Genomic DNA, 18057 nt, shown 5'->3' with positions numbered 1-18057 from the left:
GGAGACAATTAAAACAAACACAAAATGTATCATAATCATCATTTATCATATCCTGCAATCTATATCCATATTAAATTAAAGAAAATAATACATGCACCTATATAGGAACAAACAATTAATAATAGTCTGACATTCATGTTGTTTTGAAGTCAACTACATCTTTGAATTTGAGTGCTTTGTTGGTTAGTTGTTTGTACTCAGCATTGCTTATCTGTGTATCTACAAGGAATAAAAAACAGAAGAAAAGTTTTTTTTTGTCTTTTATTTATATAGTTGGTGCCTTGCAATTCTGTCCTTTGTTTTTTTATACAGTTATATCTGTTTTAGTGTCTTTACGTATGCCATATTAATTATATATCTGAAAATATAGTGTGCAATCCCTGTTAGCTATAAACGGTTTTATATAACACAGTGTATTTAAAACATATCTGCAAAGCTCTCACTGAAGGCTACATGACAAAGACTGGTGTCATCCTTGGAGTCTCAAGGATAATGTCTGGCAGTAATGTGAATAATTCTGGAATGATGTGGACTAAATACGGGGGTTATCATGACACTATATGAAGGGTATAAATGTAAAGGATTTGCTGGTTTGGGGGCATCTTCGTTGCAATAGAGATAATTCACAACTGAGTTGTGGACTCAGTTGTCAAGTCTGATTGAGACATCATCAGCCACCACATGAATACTGTTAAAAATGATCAGCATTCTCAATCAATACCACACTAATGTGGTTAAGTTTATCGACTCTCTCTGGCTTTCGAGATGTTCAGGAACTGGAAGCTTTTTTCTCTTCACAAGATCTGAAGCATTTCCAAAGCAGCTGTGGGCAACATTTGATGCATAACTACTGTATCCACTGAGCCCTGGCCTTCCTCTACCTTGGACAGAACCTTTTTCCAGTCGACTGTAATTATCAAAGGATCACATGCATATCTGAGGTAGTCTGAGTTGGTAAATATACTCAATTTTTTTGGAATCAATGAGGAGGCTTGTGATAGCACACCAGGACACACAAATTCTTCACTAGAAGCATGTCAATCTTTTGATTATGACTTATTATCTTTTTTTAAATGATCTGATCTTCGTTGTTTAGTTTTGTGTTGTTTTAAGACTTATTGTCCTACATTTTAGAAGCACATGAACGCACCGTTGTAGTCCTACTGCACTACATGTCCCGTGTCTCCCAGTTCTGTGCGCGTCACCTCGAGTGTGTGTGTTGCTGGATTTGGTTTTTGAACACCAGGGGTGAGCGGGAGTGTATGACTTTAACTGGACTGGATTGACTTGGCGCAGCAGTCAGTGTTGGTAAAGTAAAGTGATACTAACTTCTGTTGTGGTACGAGAGCAAAAACATTCTGTAGTCGGAAACATTTGAACGGCGGAGCGGAGACAGGTCATGCTAACTCACGGCAGTGTATGTACACAGCAGAGGTTTATCTGAGAGGCCGAGCTGCGACCACGTTCTGTGTCAGGTTACTTTGCTAGTTAGCTGGGTTAACAGTCATATTTACCAGCATGTAACCACCACACTAAACGTTTGTACTATATTTGAACCACGTTGGGTTTCCATTGAACCTACCTGTCAACATTGCCTGTCCACGCTCCTCCGGCGGCACGTCGGTGCAGTATAACGTTAGAAGCAGCGCAGCGGGCTAATGCTAACCGTCAACTGCTGCTGACGAGGGAAAAAAAATCAAAAACAACATTGTGCCCCGGTGACTGTTAATCCTGAAGCCGGTATATAAATGAAAGCACATGGCAGCCATGTTTGAGCCGAGCTTGACAATGAAATAACTGACTGCACTTTCATAAGATCTGAGCTGAAGTTAAACACCCCCAAACAAATGTAAATAGGATTTTTAAAGGTGATCATAATGGTATATTATGGTGTTTTAAATGTCTTCAGTTAGGTGATCAGTGTTTTTTATATAGTTGGTAATAAAAGTCCATAGATATCTATCTTTATTTGCTGTGTAGAGAACTGAAAAGAACTGAAAGCTAATTACAATATATCATGAAAAACTAATTTAGATTAGATTATTTCAATGTAGCAGAAATGGAAATACATTATATATAATACTTATTTGTGATTGAGTATGTGTTTTTTAAGTGTACATTCATCTGACTTTGTGAATTGAATTCACTACCACAGAATGGGTCTTTCAGGAATCTTATCTACTGCTAAGTGTTTGATGAACAAACTAAACACCTACATCCCAAACCTGCATAACAGTAATCAATTTTCACAGAGACAAAAATATCAAGTGATTTTTCCCAGTCTAGTTTTTCTCTTATATGGTGGTTGACTTTTTTTATGCTCTCAAAGAGATGTAATGCTGAATTTGTGATTTCTTGATTGGTAAACATTAGGTCAGAATCTTATTTAAATGCGAAGGTTTTCTATCTGTTCCTTGTGATAGAAAAGCAAAGCAGCTAAAATCTAATATTAATAATTCCTTCCTTGGGCCACAACCTACATCCCCACAAAATTTAATTGCAATCTGTCCTTTTCAACTTATTCTGCTCACAGACAAACATGACCAAAAATGACCTTCTTGATAAGTAATCAATTATTTTTTTGCCCGTCAGGTGTCCTGATGGCGACAGACATTGTTGGGCAGTTGGCCGACTCCCTGGCCAAGACAGGTGTAGAGGAAGGAGAGCTGAGCTACAAAGGCCAGGGAAGAAAGCTGGATGATGCCCAATCAGGTGGGCATCAGCTCTCATTGAACCAATTGAACCATCAATGAGCCACAACTGCTGAAACATACTGAACACTTTTTTGTATTTAAACCTGAGTGTCCAAGTAGTTTATATAAATTACTGTCTGTCCTCTTAAATCCCTTTTCTTACCTATTAAATGTGTGCCTTATTCCTCCTCTCTAGTGGAAACGATGGTGAAGGAGATCCAGGACTTTGAGGGTTTACAGGCCCTGAGGTTGGAAGGAAACACTATAGGAGTGGAGGCAGCACAGGCCATCGCAAAGGCCCTCAAGACTAAGAGCGAGTTCAAGGTTTGAGAAGAGTTTACTGTTGACCATTCACTCATTCTCATTGAAAACCTTTTTTAAAACTGTAAGTAATTAATTAGCAAACATGGTATTTTGCTGTGTAAACAACAACATGCCAACTTGATACAATATACAAATAAGTGTATTGTTGTGATACAGTCGTAACATTTGCAGATTTATTTTCTCTTGACCAGTTTCTCTAATATTTACTCTATCCATGTAGTCATTGTGAATTATGGTACAAACCAAGTTGTAAATAATGTGACAGATTGTCAAGAACAATGTTTAAAAAAAAAACAACAGGTCACAGACATGCTCTGCTACAGCATTTGAACGAGTTATGTATTCTATTGTTGTGTGTGATTGGTGACATGAAGAGTGTTATGGAATATATTCATGACTCTGTATGTTTACTGTCTCTTCCTCAGTGCTGTTATTGGAGTGACATGTTCACCGGTCGTTTGCGCTCTGAGATTCCACCCGCCTTGGTAATACACCTTTTGTGCACTACTGTCCACATCAAAACAAGTTTGGGCTAAAATATTGCACATTGTCCATTTCCTGAATTGTTATGTATTGGCAACTTGCATCACAGTTACAGTTGTTTCTTGCTGTGCGCTGTGCTCAGTCTCTTTCTCTATTTGTGTTCTAGAATTCACTTGGTGATGCTCTGATGCTGGCAGGTGCCAAGCTGACTGTTTTAGATCTCAGTGACAATGCCTTTGGGCCAGATGGGGTGAAGGGCATCGAGAAACTGCTCAAAAGCAGTGCCTGCTACACACTGCAGGAGCTGCGGCTCAACAATTGTGGCATGGGCATAGGAGGGGGCAAGGTAAGGCTATGTTCAGATTACCAAAGTGACAAAATCAAACAACCGTAAAGGAGAGTGTCGTACTTTAGAGCTGCGATAGCTGCAATAGCTTCTGTTTTTGAAGTTCCCCTATTGGGGGAACAAATAAATGTACATCTTAACTTGCACATCTCCCGCTTTAATACAGAATCACTTAATTCTTGCTCATATGATGCTTTATGTTGCTGTTAATGACGCACATAAATATTTGTTCACATGTGTGCTGTTTAAGAGGGCAGTCATATTCAGATGCAAGGTGCTTGTAGTTTTGAATGTGAACCATCAAGTCTGATCTATAATTATACATATTTGAACAAAGTGGCTGGTAATCTGAATGTAGCCCAAGTCACCAGGCATTGTTGTGTTATTGGATATCCACTTCTGCTCGGATGAAGGTCATCACAGTTGAACACACATCTCTGTTCATGCACTCCCCAGATCTTGGCTGCTTCGTTAAGCCATTGTCATAAGAAATCCACTGCAGAGGGCGCCCCCCTCAGCCTCAAGGTGTTTGTTGCAGGGAGGAACCGACTGGAGAATGATGGAGCCACCGCCCTTGCTCAAGCGTTCCAGGTACATGTTTAACCGATCTTTAACCTTTGACCTTTGAACTGGGGTGGAGTGGTTAAGACCGGTACCCTGTGTGCGAAAGACATCATGGTAGCAATGGTCTCAAGTTCGATTCCACCCCTGGCTGATAGTACTCAATTCCATTGTAAGTCGCTTTGGATAAAAGTCTGCTAAATGACATGTGATGTGATGTAATGTAAGAGTAACAGAGCAAGAAAATGTGAAAGCAAATCGCTCCTCTTTGAGGAATACCTCAGTGTCATGCTAAATGTTTACTCCATAAGTTGAGCAAAGTATATGATGCTAATATAGCACTCCTTCCTGGTATAGTTTATAAGGTTGCGGCTCATTTTTTCAGACCGAACCAAACTTGTTTTAGAAACATAAAGGTTTGTATTAACACACTTTTACAACTGTAACTTTTGTTCCCAGCTGATGGGCAGTCTAGAGGAGGTGCACATGCCCCAAAATGGTATCAATCATGCCGGTGTGACTGCACTGGCCTCAGCCATGCAGCACAACACCAAGCTCCGTATCCTTAACCTCAATGACAACACCTTCACTGAGAAAGGAGCTATTGCCATGGCTCGGGTAAGACTGCAGTATTGATTACTATAAATCACAAATGGTAGCTGATTTAATTCTGAATAGATAAAATGACTAATTAATTGTTCTGTTTTTGACTCCTCTATGCTATTTAAAATGCAATACACATTTTATATATAATGTCTTGTTGATGGTTTGTTGTGGAAATGCTTTATCTTGTTTTACTGTATATACTGCATATGCTATTCTATTTATTTATTGTCTTAATAGTCTGTATTTTTCTACATTATATGTTCATAGATGTTAAAAATGCATGTTTATTATTTATTACCTTTACTGTCTTTGCTACTGTTTATACTATAAGTGTTCTAGTTGTAGGAATAATAAAGGACTATCTTATCTTAAATCTATAATACGGCAGCTCCAATTGAAATTGCAATATACATCATACTTTTTTTTTTTTACATTGGTTTGCACTCAGCAGGGTTTTATTTTATGTGCAGCTTTAGCAGATAATGTCTGTGTCCTTCGCAGGCCCTGAAACACCTCCGCAGCATTCAGGTAATAAACTTTGGTGACTGCCTGGTGAGGCCAGCAGGAGCCACAGCAATGGCAGAGACTGTATCAGAGGGACTCCCGATCCTCAAGGTGAGTCTGTATTTTAGACTGGACACTGGTCAAAGCCTCAGATCTCATTGATTTTAAGTGCAAACCATTATCAGCTTGAATGTGGCAACCCTCTGCATTAGGTGTGGACAGTCTAGTTGTGACTTGGTGTGTCTCAAATCTTCTGTAAATAGTTGTAATTTCCTTTTATTTTTTTGCACATTCTTTGCTTGAGATTATATGTATTTTCTGCCTTTTTTTCTTTAAAGGAACTCAATCTGTCATTTGGCGAGATCACAGAAGAGGCAGCTTTGGCTGTGGCACACGCAGTAAAGGACAAGGACCAGTTGCAGAAGCTGGATCTAAATGGTACAAAGTAGCAAATAACATCTACCTGTTCATACTGGAGTTGGGTGAACCTCTGGTTTTGCTGGTCTGGTTAAATGATTCACTTCTTAATGAGGTGCATATATCATTTTAAAACAGTCGGCGCTTACGTTTCCATCAGTGGCTAAAGAAGAATAGATGCCTTCTGATTTGTGTTTATTTGTGACTGTCTTTTTTTAATGTGACTTCACTGTGTAAAATGATTTCATGGTTTTCAGGTAACTACCTTGGAGACAATGGCTGCAAAGCTCTGAAAGACATCATGGAAGGCATGAACATGGGTGATCTTTTAGGATCCCTCAGGTAATCATGTTGGGCTTTTTATCACCGGCTTTTTTGTTGGTGAACTCTCATCTGGCGATTCTCTGAATCTCTTGCTTTTTCATGATATGCAAGAGCAGATGCTGGTCTACATGGGAATCTCATTCAGTTTAGATTCTCCTGTTTTCTGAAAAGTTGGTGTATGGACTATGAGGAATCCAGTGAAAACATGTGTGAGAGTTCCTCTTAAATTAGTAGTCAGACTGTTAGACTTCATGCAAGAGTGACACAGTTGCAACACACATCTGTTTTTACGGGTGTGACCGCGTTGCACAGAGAAGAAAGTATCAGGTTTCAGGACAGTCTTTGATAATTTTGGTCAACTTGAAATAAGCATTGGCCCTCTGTCATCCTGATGAAGCTCCTAAATTAGTTGGTTACGCATAGGATGCATCTATTTTCTTTTTTTTTTCCACACACGTATTAAAGAGCAAAGATGTGGTGAGGGAAAAGTGGCACTTTCTTTGTTTTGATTGTTTTCTTAGTTCAATGCCTTAATTAATTCAGTGAAGCTGCAGCAACTTCAGCCATCCCAGCAGTTCCCAGGGTTTTGTTGCTGTCGTGTTTTCAGATGCTGCATGTGAAAGAGCATGTTTTTCTTCATCCCAGAGTTAAATTTGACTTACTTTGATGTAATCACTTCTTCGATTGCTTCAGTGACGACGAAGGTGAGCCAGAGGAGGATGAGGATGACGACGATGATGAGGACGAAGATGATGAAGATGAAGAGAAGGATGACGAGGAAGTGGATGAGGAGGAAATAGAGGAGGAAGAGGAAGAAGAGGATGAAGAGGAAAGCAGTGGAAACAAGGTCAGTTAAATGTGGGATCATAATATAATTAAGTCATTTTTATTGCGGTAGTTAATATCTGTTAACATTACTGACATGTGTACTGTTAATTGCACAACAGTCAGAAATAAAAAGATTGCAGTCGAGTATATGGTAGCTTATCTATATTATGTGTGTTGCGGTTAAATGACTTTCTGTTCTCTCCCCTCTTAAGTTTTCCACACCTGTGTGCGCACCTCGGCCACCTGACGTGTCGTCCTTCCTCAGCTTCCCATCTCCAGACAAACTTCTCAAACTGGGAGCCAAGAGAGCCATTCTGATCGAGCAGGAGGTAAAACTCAAGCTTAGGTTTTCACCTTCAGGACTGCAGGGCTGAGAGGTGCGGTAGAGCCAAAAGTAATAACTTGTGCCATCTCTGTGTCAAGGTGGATCTAACCGATCCTACAAAAGCAGCTGAAACCTTCCTCAAGATTGCGTCCGTATACAAGGAGGAGAATATTGACGTTAAGAATGCAGTGCTGGACAGTATCGGTGAGACACTTTGACTAAGCCTTAACGTGAAACATGATGTCCTTTTTGTTTTTCCAAGTTTGTCTTTAACTTATATACAATAAAAACTGATGTAGTCTTGTGGTTTTAAAAGTGAAGATCAGGAAGTTGGACACCAGGGGGCGACTCCACTTGTTGGAAAAATTAAGTTGTTTCTATGAAAGTCTTTGGGAAACATTAGCCTACTTTTTACTTGATTCATCAGTTATCGTTGCCCTGAGGAGAGAATGGTCTCTCTTGTTAGTTTCAGGTCTTCTTCAATAGAACATGATGTTGATTTTGCTAATTATTTTCCTGGATGGAAGAAAGTAGATGAGAAAATACAGCACTCCAATATGTCACTGGTTGCAGGTGACACCTGTGAATTTTGGGTAGGAGGCTTTAAAAAGAGTTTGTTTTCCAACCAGAATACTACGTCCACTTTTACGTGCACTCTATGAACTCAACCTATTTCATCACAGATGCTCTTCTGAAGAAAGCCTTTTCCTGCCCAACCTTCCAAGGCATCGGCTTTGTATCAGCTTTGTTAGTGCTGCTTGGACTTATCAAGGTATGTCTTATCTATATTCCCACATTACTCACTTTCATCTTTTCACTGCATTCACCTATAGTTGTCCAACACTGCTCTCTTTCCCCAAACCCTCCCACCTGTGCTTCATTTGTCTCCATGTCCACTGTCCATCCCTGTGTCCCCACTCAGAGTGAGAACAAAGTGAAGCCTGTGCTCGTGGTTCCCGGCCACCTCCATGTCCTGGAGCACGTCGTTCAGCAGGAATACTTTCCCAAAGAGAGTGTAGCTGTGCTCGAGGCCTTCATGTCCCGGTAAGGACGTGACAGAATGAGCCAATCAGCAGGCAGCATGCAGGTACTCAACGGCTGGATTACAATCCCATATTTAGGAACGATGCACATACAGTACCTGAATGTTTATGCACTTGGTGGTGGACACACACTAGTGGATGCGTATTTTAGTGGTGGAATGGGAATATGTTGATAACTTAACGCTTTCATTTTCCTGAAGGATTTCAAGCCTGGTTTAGTTAGTAATACAAATCAACTGGTCATCCTAAGAAATTAAAGTGTGCATCCAACAGCTTTTTTGCTAATTTTATTTATTTATTTTCTAAATGATTGTTGTAAGCAGTAAACTCAATGAAAAGCATTTTCTTGACCGCTTCGAATTAAGGACATTTGGGAAGTGTTTATGGTAGCTTTATGGGAGTTTACCTGGTGAACTACAACTTTCAGTGAAATAAAATTGAACACAGTCCTGCTATGTTTCCTGAGGATGGCGTAGATGATTCCTAGAGCCACACTAAAAACTACTACATACAATGCACTGCTACAAAACACCAACACTTTAAAGTGTGTTTCTTAAATAATTTCCCAACTGCAGCTCAAAGATAAAACAAACTCTTTTCTCCTGTATTTTCTTGTTTGTTTGTTTTACAGTTGGGTTGTGTGCTGAAACTGCACATTTGTTCTGGACTTTTCAGTTCTGTATTAATTCACAATGATGCTCTACTCAGTAGGAATGAGCTAATGGGATATTCAGTATAGGTCATAGTAATTAGATCAGCGTTTCCCTACACACCTGATTCAAATGGTCAGGTCGTTATGAAGTCAAGTTCTGCAGGAGCCTGATAACGAGCTGTTCATCTGAATCAGGTGTGTTGGAGCAGGGCAACATCTAAAACATGCAGGGCAGTGTGACCAGGGTTGGGAAACTCAATTAGATATTGGTCAAAGTCATTTGACTAGATATTGGGGTAGAAAATAAAAACATAAAAAAAATCACCCTTATCATCACATAAATGCTTCACTAAGCAACGACACGTGATCAGAACGGGTGCACAGCTGTGTGGACTTAGTTTAAGCTGAAAGTTTAATTTTGTAAATGAAAAATTGTGGACTATCAGTAGATACTCAAGTCAGTGATATTGGTGTGAGATGCACAAAAAGGTATTCAGTGTATGTCGGACTGACTCGCACTATAGTGCCACTGATCATTAGTATGTGAACTTTCAGAGACGGCAATAGTTAATGTATTTCACTGCATGTGATGACAATGTCACTTGAGTTATTATTGAAAGTTTTTTCTTCATGCAGGTGTAAAACCAACATATAGAAAAATAAACACAAAAACAAGTGGGAGTTACATTCTAAGCAATCTGTCCATGTTCCTATGTTCTACTCTACCTTTCCTGTGGTCTTCATCACTGTTGAATATTGTCCACTTTACTTCAAACTGAGCCTCCTGTAGTCGTAAGCGGTGTGCCATCTTTAATTGCATTTATAAATTGTTAAATGAATTGATCAAGTCATTATTTAATACATTGATTTGAAATGCACTGTACAACTCATTTGAATTTTTTTTCCGCCCTTCACAGTAACAACAAGACTCTGCAGTCGTGTGGTAATGCAAAAAACAGCCTCCTGTCAACACTGCAGAGTGTCAAGTCTAAATGCTGAGGACTGGATGTTCACATACACTGAACTTAAAGTGAAGAAGTTAAACAGAGCAGTTTTTGAGAAGGAGACTCTCCTCTGAGGCTTTTCCCCACTCGAGTCACCTCTGTCCCTCTGCTACGACCATCTCTGCTTCCTGGACTGGACTTAAATACTTAATGTTTTGAAGTAGATTATACTCTTGTGGTGGTGAAGTACATCAGGTACACTCGTATACAACCACAGCACAGCACTGATACCTTAGTCTTCATGCTCTTAATGTTCTGGTTAAAAAGACGACAAGGCCTCACTTCCCACATAACCTGTGTGTTGCGCACTGCTTTTGTGACACATGACTGGAGCACAGAGACTTTCTGACCAGGATAGACGCCGGACTCAGCTGCTGTACATTTTCTATTTCATTTTGACACATTTACTATTCTGTCTTTTATATTAAATGGTTTTGAAATTTAGTTAACAATTTTATTAATTGTGAGTGGGGGGTTTCCACATAAGACTGTATATTTCAACAAAAACAAGGGATTAAAATCAAACATTAGGCACAAAGTGCAGAGTTTTTGGATTTGTGTGTGAGTTTTTTTGCATTGTAATTTTTTATTATTGTGTTCTTTTTAAATTAAATGGCAAGATTTTGAGAGGTTTTGTCTGGGTGTTAAAAGAATTAAGAAGTGCACTACAGTCGTTTGCCCACAGAGTTTCAGCTCCTCTAACTGGACCCAAATTGTGAAGCCAAGGTGTTAATTTGCACTGAGGGGGCACAAGGATCAGGGGTCAGAGTGAAAGAATTTTTCAAACCCTTGTTTGGTTTTTTTGCATCACTAGAACTCTGTGCTGGACATGAGCACAGTTAACGGCAGGTGACTGAGGCACAAACCAGCAGGTTCACTTTTAATTCAACCAAACGGATGCTGTCTTTCTGCTCGAGGGTAAGATGTTTGTGTTTTTATGTAGGTTTATATGAACCTGTGGCTTGGAACATACTTGAGTAATTAAGTTATAGATTTCATTTTGTTATATCATACATAGTATGTTTAGCTTTTTTTAATATTGAAATTAATATTTCCCTTTTGTTCCATCATGTGAAAGGAAGGTTGTAGCTATACAACTTTGTTAAATAATAAGTAATGCATACACTAAGTGTCTAAGAAGTCAGATTTTAACTGTCATCAGCTGTAGTTTGAACTTTGCATTTACTTCTGTTGTGAAGTTTTCACAGCAGCATTGTTATATTTAATTCATGTTTTTCTGGCACAGATGAACTTCTGCACTGCTGCGCTCTTCATGCTGATTTTAGTGCAAACGTTGCCCACTGAGGCGGGGAAATGTCCCAGGCTGTGCAGCTGTGACAGCACTAAACTCACCGTCACCTGTGTTGGCAAGAACCTGACTTTGGTTCCCCCAACTGTAGATGAGGTAAGAAATTCACCTGGGAAGTGTAGTGACTTCTCTTTGACTTCACACAGTGGTCTGAGGGAGGAATGTAAGAGTTCTTCAATATCACTGCATACAGTACAACAACAGTTGTACCTATTCTAATGGTCCATTCACTTTGCATTTAACAAGGCAATCAGAGATGGCATACTTCACCCCATTCATGCAACAAGCCTCTGGCGGCCTCTGTTGGTCATGTTGGCAAGTGCGGATGCACAGTGGACACAGCCACCAAAAACAATACTTCACTTGGGGTGAAGTAACAAAGATAAAAAAGAAAATGCATCTATTGGTAAAACAGGTGATTGACAACACCAAATAGTGTGTGTAGCGGTTCTAAAGAGTAAAAACAAAATCCTAACGATAATAATATATAAGATAAATACTCTAGCAGACAAGTTGACAATTACTGAACACTGAATAAAACCTGTAGAAGTTAAAGTTTTTGGAAAAAATTGTTGCGTACACTTCATTGTATGAATTGTTTTTCATTATCCCAGAATGATTCTTTTAGATTTGCATCAGGATTTGCCTGAGTTCATGGAAGCCACAATTTGTAGACAAACAAAACATCTTTTGAGTTTTTATGCCAAATGAGGTGAAGAATATTCATCTGCAACATACAGCTTCACCTTTGAATGTGGCTACATTTTGCACACTGTACCTCTTACATGCAGTTTATTCTGCTTAGGAGCTGCGTGAATGTAATGTATATACCATTATTAGAAAGCTATGCCTCTGTTTCACATATATTGTCCATCCGTCGCCCTCACAGATTACAGTAAAGCTGGACCTGAGGAACAACAACTTGCAGATGCTGCCCAGAGGAGCGTTTGTACTCACCCCCTACCTCACCCACCTCAACCTGCAGCGCTGTAATATCATCAAGGTGAAAGAGGGAGCTTTCCGGACACTGAGCCGCGTCGTCTCCCTAAATCTGGCCTACAACAAAATTGATATCCTCTATCAGGTGAGAGGAGAAAACACTGAAGTAACTGCACCCCCAACCATTTTAAACCATCATAAGAGCGTCTCTTATTTTGTCTTTCTCTCTGTGTTGCAGGAGTCATTTGATGGCCTCTCCTCCCTGAAGGAGCTGCATCTGGACCATAACCGTATAGAGGAGATCCAGCCTGGTGCCTTCACACAGCTGGGCTCTCTCAACATGCTGGCACTCACCCACAACCAGCTAGTTTACATCCCCAATATGGCCTTCCAGGTAGTCAGGCTCATGGTTGTTGTATCAACACAAACACAGACAATTGTGTAAATTCAGAAAGCTACTGCTGACACATAATGGATAATAATCCTTAGGTACAGTCACATGATCACACAATGGTCTGACTTTCTTTCAGGGCCTGCACAACATCAAGTGGCTTCGTCTGAGCCACAACTCCCTGAACAACTTGGCTGCTGAGGCGTTCGCTGGCGTGTTCACTCTCAGCCGCCTCAGCCTGGACCACAATGAGCTGCAGTTCTTCCCCACTCAGACCATGACCAGGTAGGTCAGTCTGAAGCGGTGGTTCACAACCTTTTACTTAAGGGACCCATCATTTTTTTCAATTTCAATAAAAATTAAGGACTCCCACCAAGATATACTTACGATAAAAGATGAAAGAACCGTAGAAACTTTTGAAATATATTTCATTATCTTTGTTGCTTAAACAAACAACCCTGAAATCTGAATGAAACAATTAACTAAATAATTTACACTCTATATCGACAGGAACGTTTTGTGTACAGTTCAAAACATAATTTCCTGGGCATATTGCAAAGCATTGGATTGTTTTTTTGTCCCTTATTTTTCAAGAACACATTTCTTTTTTTACAATTTTTATTAACATTTAACTTTACTGTCATAAACGCATCCTAAGTGTCAAGCCAGCCTGGCTTTTATTAGGAGTGCTGAGGCTCTGAAACTGTATTTCTTTATGAAATCAAGCATTCGATTCTCCCTGTTGCTTTAAAATCAGCTGTATTTCTCTTTGCACCTCAGTTATATAAGACCCGGTAATTCAGCTGGCTTACTCTGCTTGCTTACTGCAGGTGTTCAAGTCTGCACACGCCATCATTATATCAAGATTTTAAAAAAACAAAAAAAAACACCATACATATAATTTTTTTAATAAATGAACCCTAAAATGTAGTTGTATTCATCACATACATGGATTCAAAATGGCTATTCAGTTATAATTCACTTCAAATAATTTCATTTCAAAGGGCACACATCAAAAGGCCATGTGAACCCTTTATGAGCACTATACTTGTAACTTTGATATTACGGAGAGCCAAAATTGAAACAAAAGCCCCAGTGTTTTAAGTACAGCTAATATATTGTTGTTAAGAAAGACTTAACACAAACGCAGTCATGTTGTCCAAATCCTGTACGTGTCATTCAGATCACTTTACTCTCATCTCTCTGTTTAGACCCAGTGAGGTCACACGTCTAGACATGAGCTACAACCCTATGGCCTACCTCGGGGAAGAATCTGTCTCCATGGCAAAGCTAACACACCTCTACCTGGACCACATGTCTCTTCAGGACCTGTCGGACCAGGCTTTGTCTGGCGCCCCTCTCCTCTCCCACTTGGACCTCAGCCACAATCAGCTCCGTTATTTGGAGCCACTCACGGGCCCCAAGGAGCTGGCCAGCCTGAATCTGACTGGTACAACCACTCTTTAAAGCTCCAGTGTGTAACTTCTGTGGCCAAAACACTGCCACTCGTGTTTCAAGGGAACTGAAGTTAATTCCTGAATGTAAAGTTCTCCTTTTAACATTTGTTTCACCTCACTCGTGTCTCATAGAACCCAGGATGATTCCTTAGCCTAAATTTTGCTTCCACCTCACTTTACTCGTGTAGTTGCTATTCTCCTCTGTTATTTGTGACAACACATAAATCAATATGTCACACAGCTCTACATATCAAGAGAGTCATGTGAAGCCCATAGGCTTAATCAGCATTGTGTGAACTCATGTGACAATTGTTTGAATGTAGCTTTAATACCTCCTCCTGATCATCATTTCTTTACAGGCAACCCTATCTATTGTAGCTGCTACATGAGGCCCCTGAAGCAGTGGGCAAGTGCTGGGCATGTGAAGCTGCTGGGAGCCTGTGCTGGACCTCCTCATCTGTCAGACGAGCTGCTGCAAGCAGTGGCTCCTGTGAATCTGCGCTGCCGCAGCAGAGGAGAGACACTGATGGACGAGTTAGAGGAGGACAGTGAGAGTATAGGAAGCTCTGTTCCTACTGCCAAGCCCAGGCAGAAGGTCAAGTGTCCAGTTAACTGTGACTGTGATGTGAGTGCAAGGTTGTGTTATTTGAAAATGCAGCATTGGCTAAAAATGTATTCAAGTTTTGAAGGTCCAGTGTGTAGCCACAGACATAGTCTTCTTAGTGAAGCTTAGGTAGAAGGATGAATGTAGCATTTTCCTGAGGGGTTAATAGTCTCAATCAGATCTACTTCTATAGAATATTAATTGTTCAACACTGTTTATAAATTCAAGAAAGACAAGTTGTTATCGTGTTTAATTTGTATTTCACGCTGCTCAGATTGAAGCCCAGCATGCCACATGTGAGGGGCAGGGTCACACTAAAGTCCCGCGAGGCTTCCCTGTCAAGACGCAGCTCCTTGATCTCCGCAGCAACCATTTCCACTACCTTCCTACCAACAGCTTCCCAGGCTCCAATCAAGTGGTTTCCCTTCACCTAGAGCTCTGCAAAATCCACGAAATTGAAAGTGGCGCCTTCCGGGGGATGAAACAGCTATTTTATTTGTATCTTTCGGACAATGACCTTACTTCATTGGACCCTGGAACCTTTGCTGGAACCCCCAACCTTACCTACCTTCATCTTGAGGGGAATCGGCTGACTCAGCTACCTGGGGGGTCAGGTCAGTGGGCTGTCGAAGCTAGTCTGGCTTAGTGTAAGTTGAAGTATTAAAAAGTTACAAATACTAGAGCCTAAACACAGATATTTTGTGTCTCTTTGTGTTTCTCTGGCAGCTCTGGCACCTCTGTCAAGTCTGTTTGTGTTACACCTGGAACGAAATGCCTTGTCTAAACTAGAACCTGCTGGTTTGCTGTCATCAGTAACCCCTAAACTGAGGGAACTGTACTTAACTAATAACTCTCTGACTGCTATTGCCAACGGAGCTTTGGAGTCTGCTTACCTTGGTACACTTCACCTGGATTCAAATCAACTGACAGAAGTGCCAACCCACGCACTGTCCAATGTCCCTAATCTGGAGGAGCTCAACCTGTCTCACAATTCTATTCGCTGGGTGGGACCGAAAGCATTCCAGCCTGTATCCCAGTGTCTGAAGAGGCTTTACATGGATCATGTGGGCATGGAGAAGGTACAAGAGATGTCCCATGTTTCCTGTACATCATTATACATCATATTCTGAATACTTTTGTTTTACTTCTTTAGTTTAATTTAATCCATTATATCATAATTATTGGAGCCAATATTTGAAGGAAACCTAACCTGAAGAAAAACATTAGTATTGGGACAGTGTTTTCACCCTGAAAACTGTAGGGCATAACTGTTTATTCAAACCATTGTCAAATGAGTCAGTGCCACACGACTTTCTCACTATAGTGCTGTTTGGAGCTCATGTTGCCCAGTGACATTCCTGCAATGTACACAGGAAGTGTTTTGTTCTATTTCAAAATAGATGGAGGCAGCAGCAACATTGTGCTGCTAAAATGTGACGGCCAAAAACACAAAGAGGGGCCCACGAAAAGTTTTAGAATTTAATTCTACTGGTCTTTCAGCAGTTTGACCGCATGAATGTTGTTTGTACCCGGTTGCCCCTGCATTAGTGCTGTATACATTCAAGTTTAGAAGTTCTAACAGAGGTATAACAACTATAAGGCTATTTTGAAAAAAATATTATGAATATGAAATTAATATTGAATGCATCCTCAGATCCGATCACAAAATCTATAATCAGAGGTGGTTTGGGGACATGTGTCCACATTCCTGACCATGCATGAACGCAATCTGTTCTTAAGATACACACAGTGTTGTTTGAATATTAGTTATGACATCGATGACACAGCTGAAGAAGCAGGGCAATGATGTTCAGCTCTTTGTATTTTTCTTCCCTCCAGATGTCCAGAGACGCTCTGGCAGGTCTGGGTGCTGAGCTGAGAGCTCTCACCCTGAGAGGGAACCAACTGGAGACACTTCCTGAGCTGAACCTCCTCACGGGCCTGGAGGTGATCGACCTGCAGGACAACCCCCTGCAGTGTGACTGTGCTCTGCTGCCCCTACGCAGGTCAGTGCAGAATGAAATAAAGGATTGTGCGTCATTTGACCAAGAAAGGTTGCCACAACAGTAAAAAGAAGGAAAGGATCCTCATCATTCAAAGGACATTTATCGCCAGTAGTAATGTTTTTTAGGCTCTTCCTAAAACTATTGATAAATACAGTTGCCACCTTGTGAGTTACTCACATAATACATTACAGCACCTGTCAATGACGAGGATATTGTAAGTTATATATATGCGTATTAGTTAAAAGTATATATACTCACATCCCTCGTAGATTGAAATTAATAAACCTGAACCATTATGACTACGAACTATTATTATTACCCATTCTTATGTGTGTATATGTTTATATTTAGTAAAATTCTGTATGTGTATATATATATATATATATATATATGTATATATATGTGTGTGTGTAGTATATAGTACATGTGTTTACACACACATATATATAGTATATAGTATATACAGTACCAGTCAAATGTTTGGACACCTTCTCATTCAGTGCTTTTTATTTCTTAATTTTCTACATTGTAAATTAATACTGAGGACATCCAAACTATCAAGGGACACATGGAATTATGTAGTAAAGAAAAAAGAAATGAATATGTTTTATATTGTAGATTCTTCAAAGTAGCCATCTTTCGCTTTGATTACAGCTTTGCATCGCTTCATGAGGTAGTCACCTGAAATGGTTTTCCAACTGTCTTGAAGATTATTTATGCACAATGAAACAAGATAACAGCCTGACTCTCTCTGTCTCTTTGTGTCTGGGTATCAGGTGGATGGAGAAAGCGAGTTTGGAGGTAACTGCCACGTGTGGTCACCCTCCTGACCTCAAGGGTCAGAAGGTCTGGGAAGTCCAGATCTTTGCGTCATGTCCAGAGAGCAGCACTCATCCACAGCAGGTCATTGTGGACCCCAACCCTACAAAAGTGAAGACCCCCAAAACCATTCTCTCAAAGGCTGTGGTGGGAGCCAAAGCTAAACCTGCAAAGCCCAAAACTAAACCACACAACCCAACCAAGAACCAAGCTCGGAGAAAAACTGTGGCTAAAAAGGTGGCAAAAAAAAAGAAAGCACCATGAAAAGTGAATATTATAATAAAATAATTGTTATTGTTAAACTGGGTCATAATGTTACTGATTACTGTTTGTTATTATTTTTGTCCTAATTAAAACAGTTTTGACTGCAACTGTGTGGAATTTACCTGCTGTTTGTATATAGAAGTTTATTTGGTATGGTA

At 40.1% G+C, this 18057-nt stretch overlaps 2 protein-coding genes across 4 annotated transcripts; both read left to right on the top strand.

The window, feature by feature from the left end:
• Positions 1-1205: 1205 nt before the first annotated feature.
• Positions 1206-10655, top strand: rangap1a (RAN GTPase activating protein 1a). Of its 3 annotated transcripts, none has more exons than XM_044051737.1 (16): positions 1206-1308; positions 2593-2712; positions 2890-3017; positions 3443-3502; positions 3667-3846; positions 4303-4437; positions 4867-5025; positions 5515-5628; positions 5856-5955; positions 6192-6276; positions 6952-7105; positions 7299-7415; positions 7510-7615; positions 8095-8183; positions 8334-8455; positions 10024-10655. In XM_044051737.1, exons 2-16 carry the CDS (start codon positions 2601-2603, stop codon positions 10103-10105), a joined length of 1743 nt encoding a protein of 580 aa, XP_043907672.1. In that variant the 5' UTR covers positions 1206-1308; positions 2593-2600; the 3' UTR covers positions 10106-10655. The 3 variants fall into 3 exon arrangements, with proteins under 3 accessions (XP_043907672.1, XP_043907674.1, XP_043907673.1); XM_044051739.1 differs by having other exon boundaries at positions 8334-8498; XM_044051738.1 differs by having other exon boundaries at positions 1206-1313.
• Positions 10656-10719: 64 nt separating this feature from the next.
• On the top strand, positions 10720-17973 carry chadla (chondroadherin-like a). Its single transcript, XM_044050277.1, has 11 exons — positions 10720-11028; positions 11357-11515; positions 12309-12503; positions 12597-12752; positions 12889-13034; positions 13961-14199; positions 14566-14831; positions 15085-15424; positions 15537-15889; positions 16650-16816; positions 17593-17973. Exons 1-11 carry the CDS (start codon positions 11008-11010, stop codon positions 17897-17899), a joined length of 2349 nt encoding a protein of 782 aa, XP_043906212.1. The 5' UTR covers positions 10720-11007; the 3' UTR covers positions 17900-17973.
• The last annotated feature ends 84 nt before the right edge of the window (positions 17974-18057 follow it).

The sequence above is a fragment of the Solea senegalensis genome, linkage group LG19 (genome assembly GCF_019176455.1).
Source record: "Solea senegalensis isolate Sse05_10M linkage group LG19, IFAPA_SoseM_1, whole genome shotgun sequence".
Taxonomy (NCBI): domain Eukaryota; kingdom Metazoa; phylum Chordata; class Actinopteri; order Pleuronectiformes; family Soleidae; genus Solea; species Solea senegalensis.
This window is presented reverse-complemented; position numbering and strand designations above follow the sequence as displayed.

Coding starts and splice junctions, on each gene's coding strand:
- rangap1a (XM_044051737.1), top strand. CDS start 2,601: ATGGCGACAGACATTGTTGGGCAGTTGGCCGACTCCCTGGCCAAGACA. Junction 7,616..8,094: donor TGCAGTGCTGGACAGTATCG/GTGAGACACTTT, acceptor ATTTCATCACAG/ATGCTCTTCTGAAGAAAGCC. Junction 8,184..8,333: donor TGCTGCTTGGACTTATCAAG/GTATGTCTTATC, acceptor GTCCCCACTCAG/AGTGAGAACAAAGTGAAGCC.
- chadla (XM_044050277.1), top strand. CDS start 11,008: ATGCTGTCTTTCTGCTCGAGG. Junction 12,504..12,596: donor AAATTGATATCCTCTATCAG/GTGAGAGGAGAA, acceptor TCTGTGTTGCAG/GAGTCATTTGATGGCCTCTC. Junction 15,890..16,649: donor ATCATGTGGGCATGGAGAAG/GTACAAGAGATG, acceptor TCTTCCCTCCAG/ATGTCCAGAGACGCTCTGGC.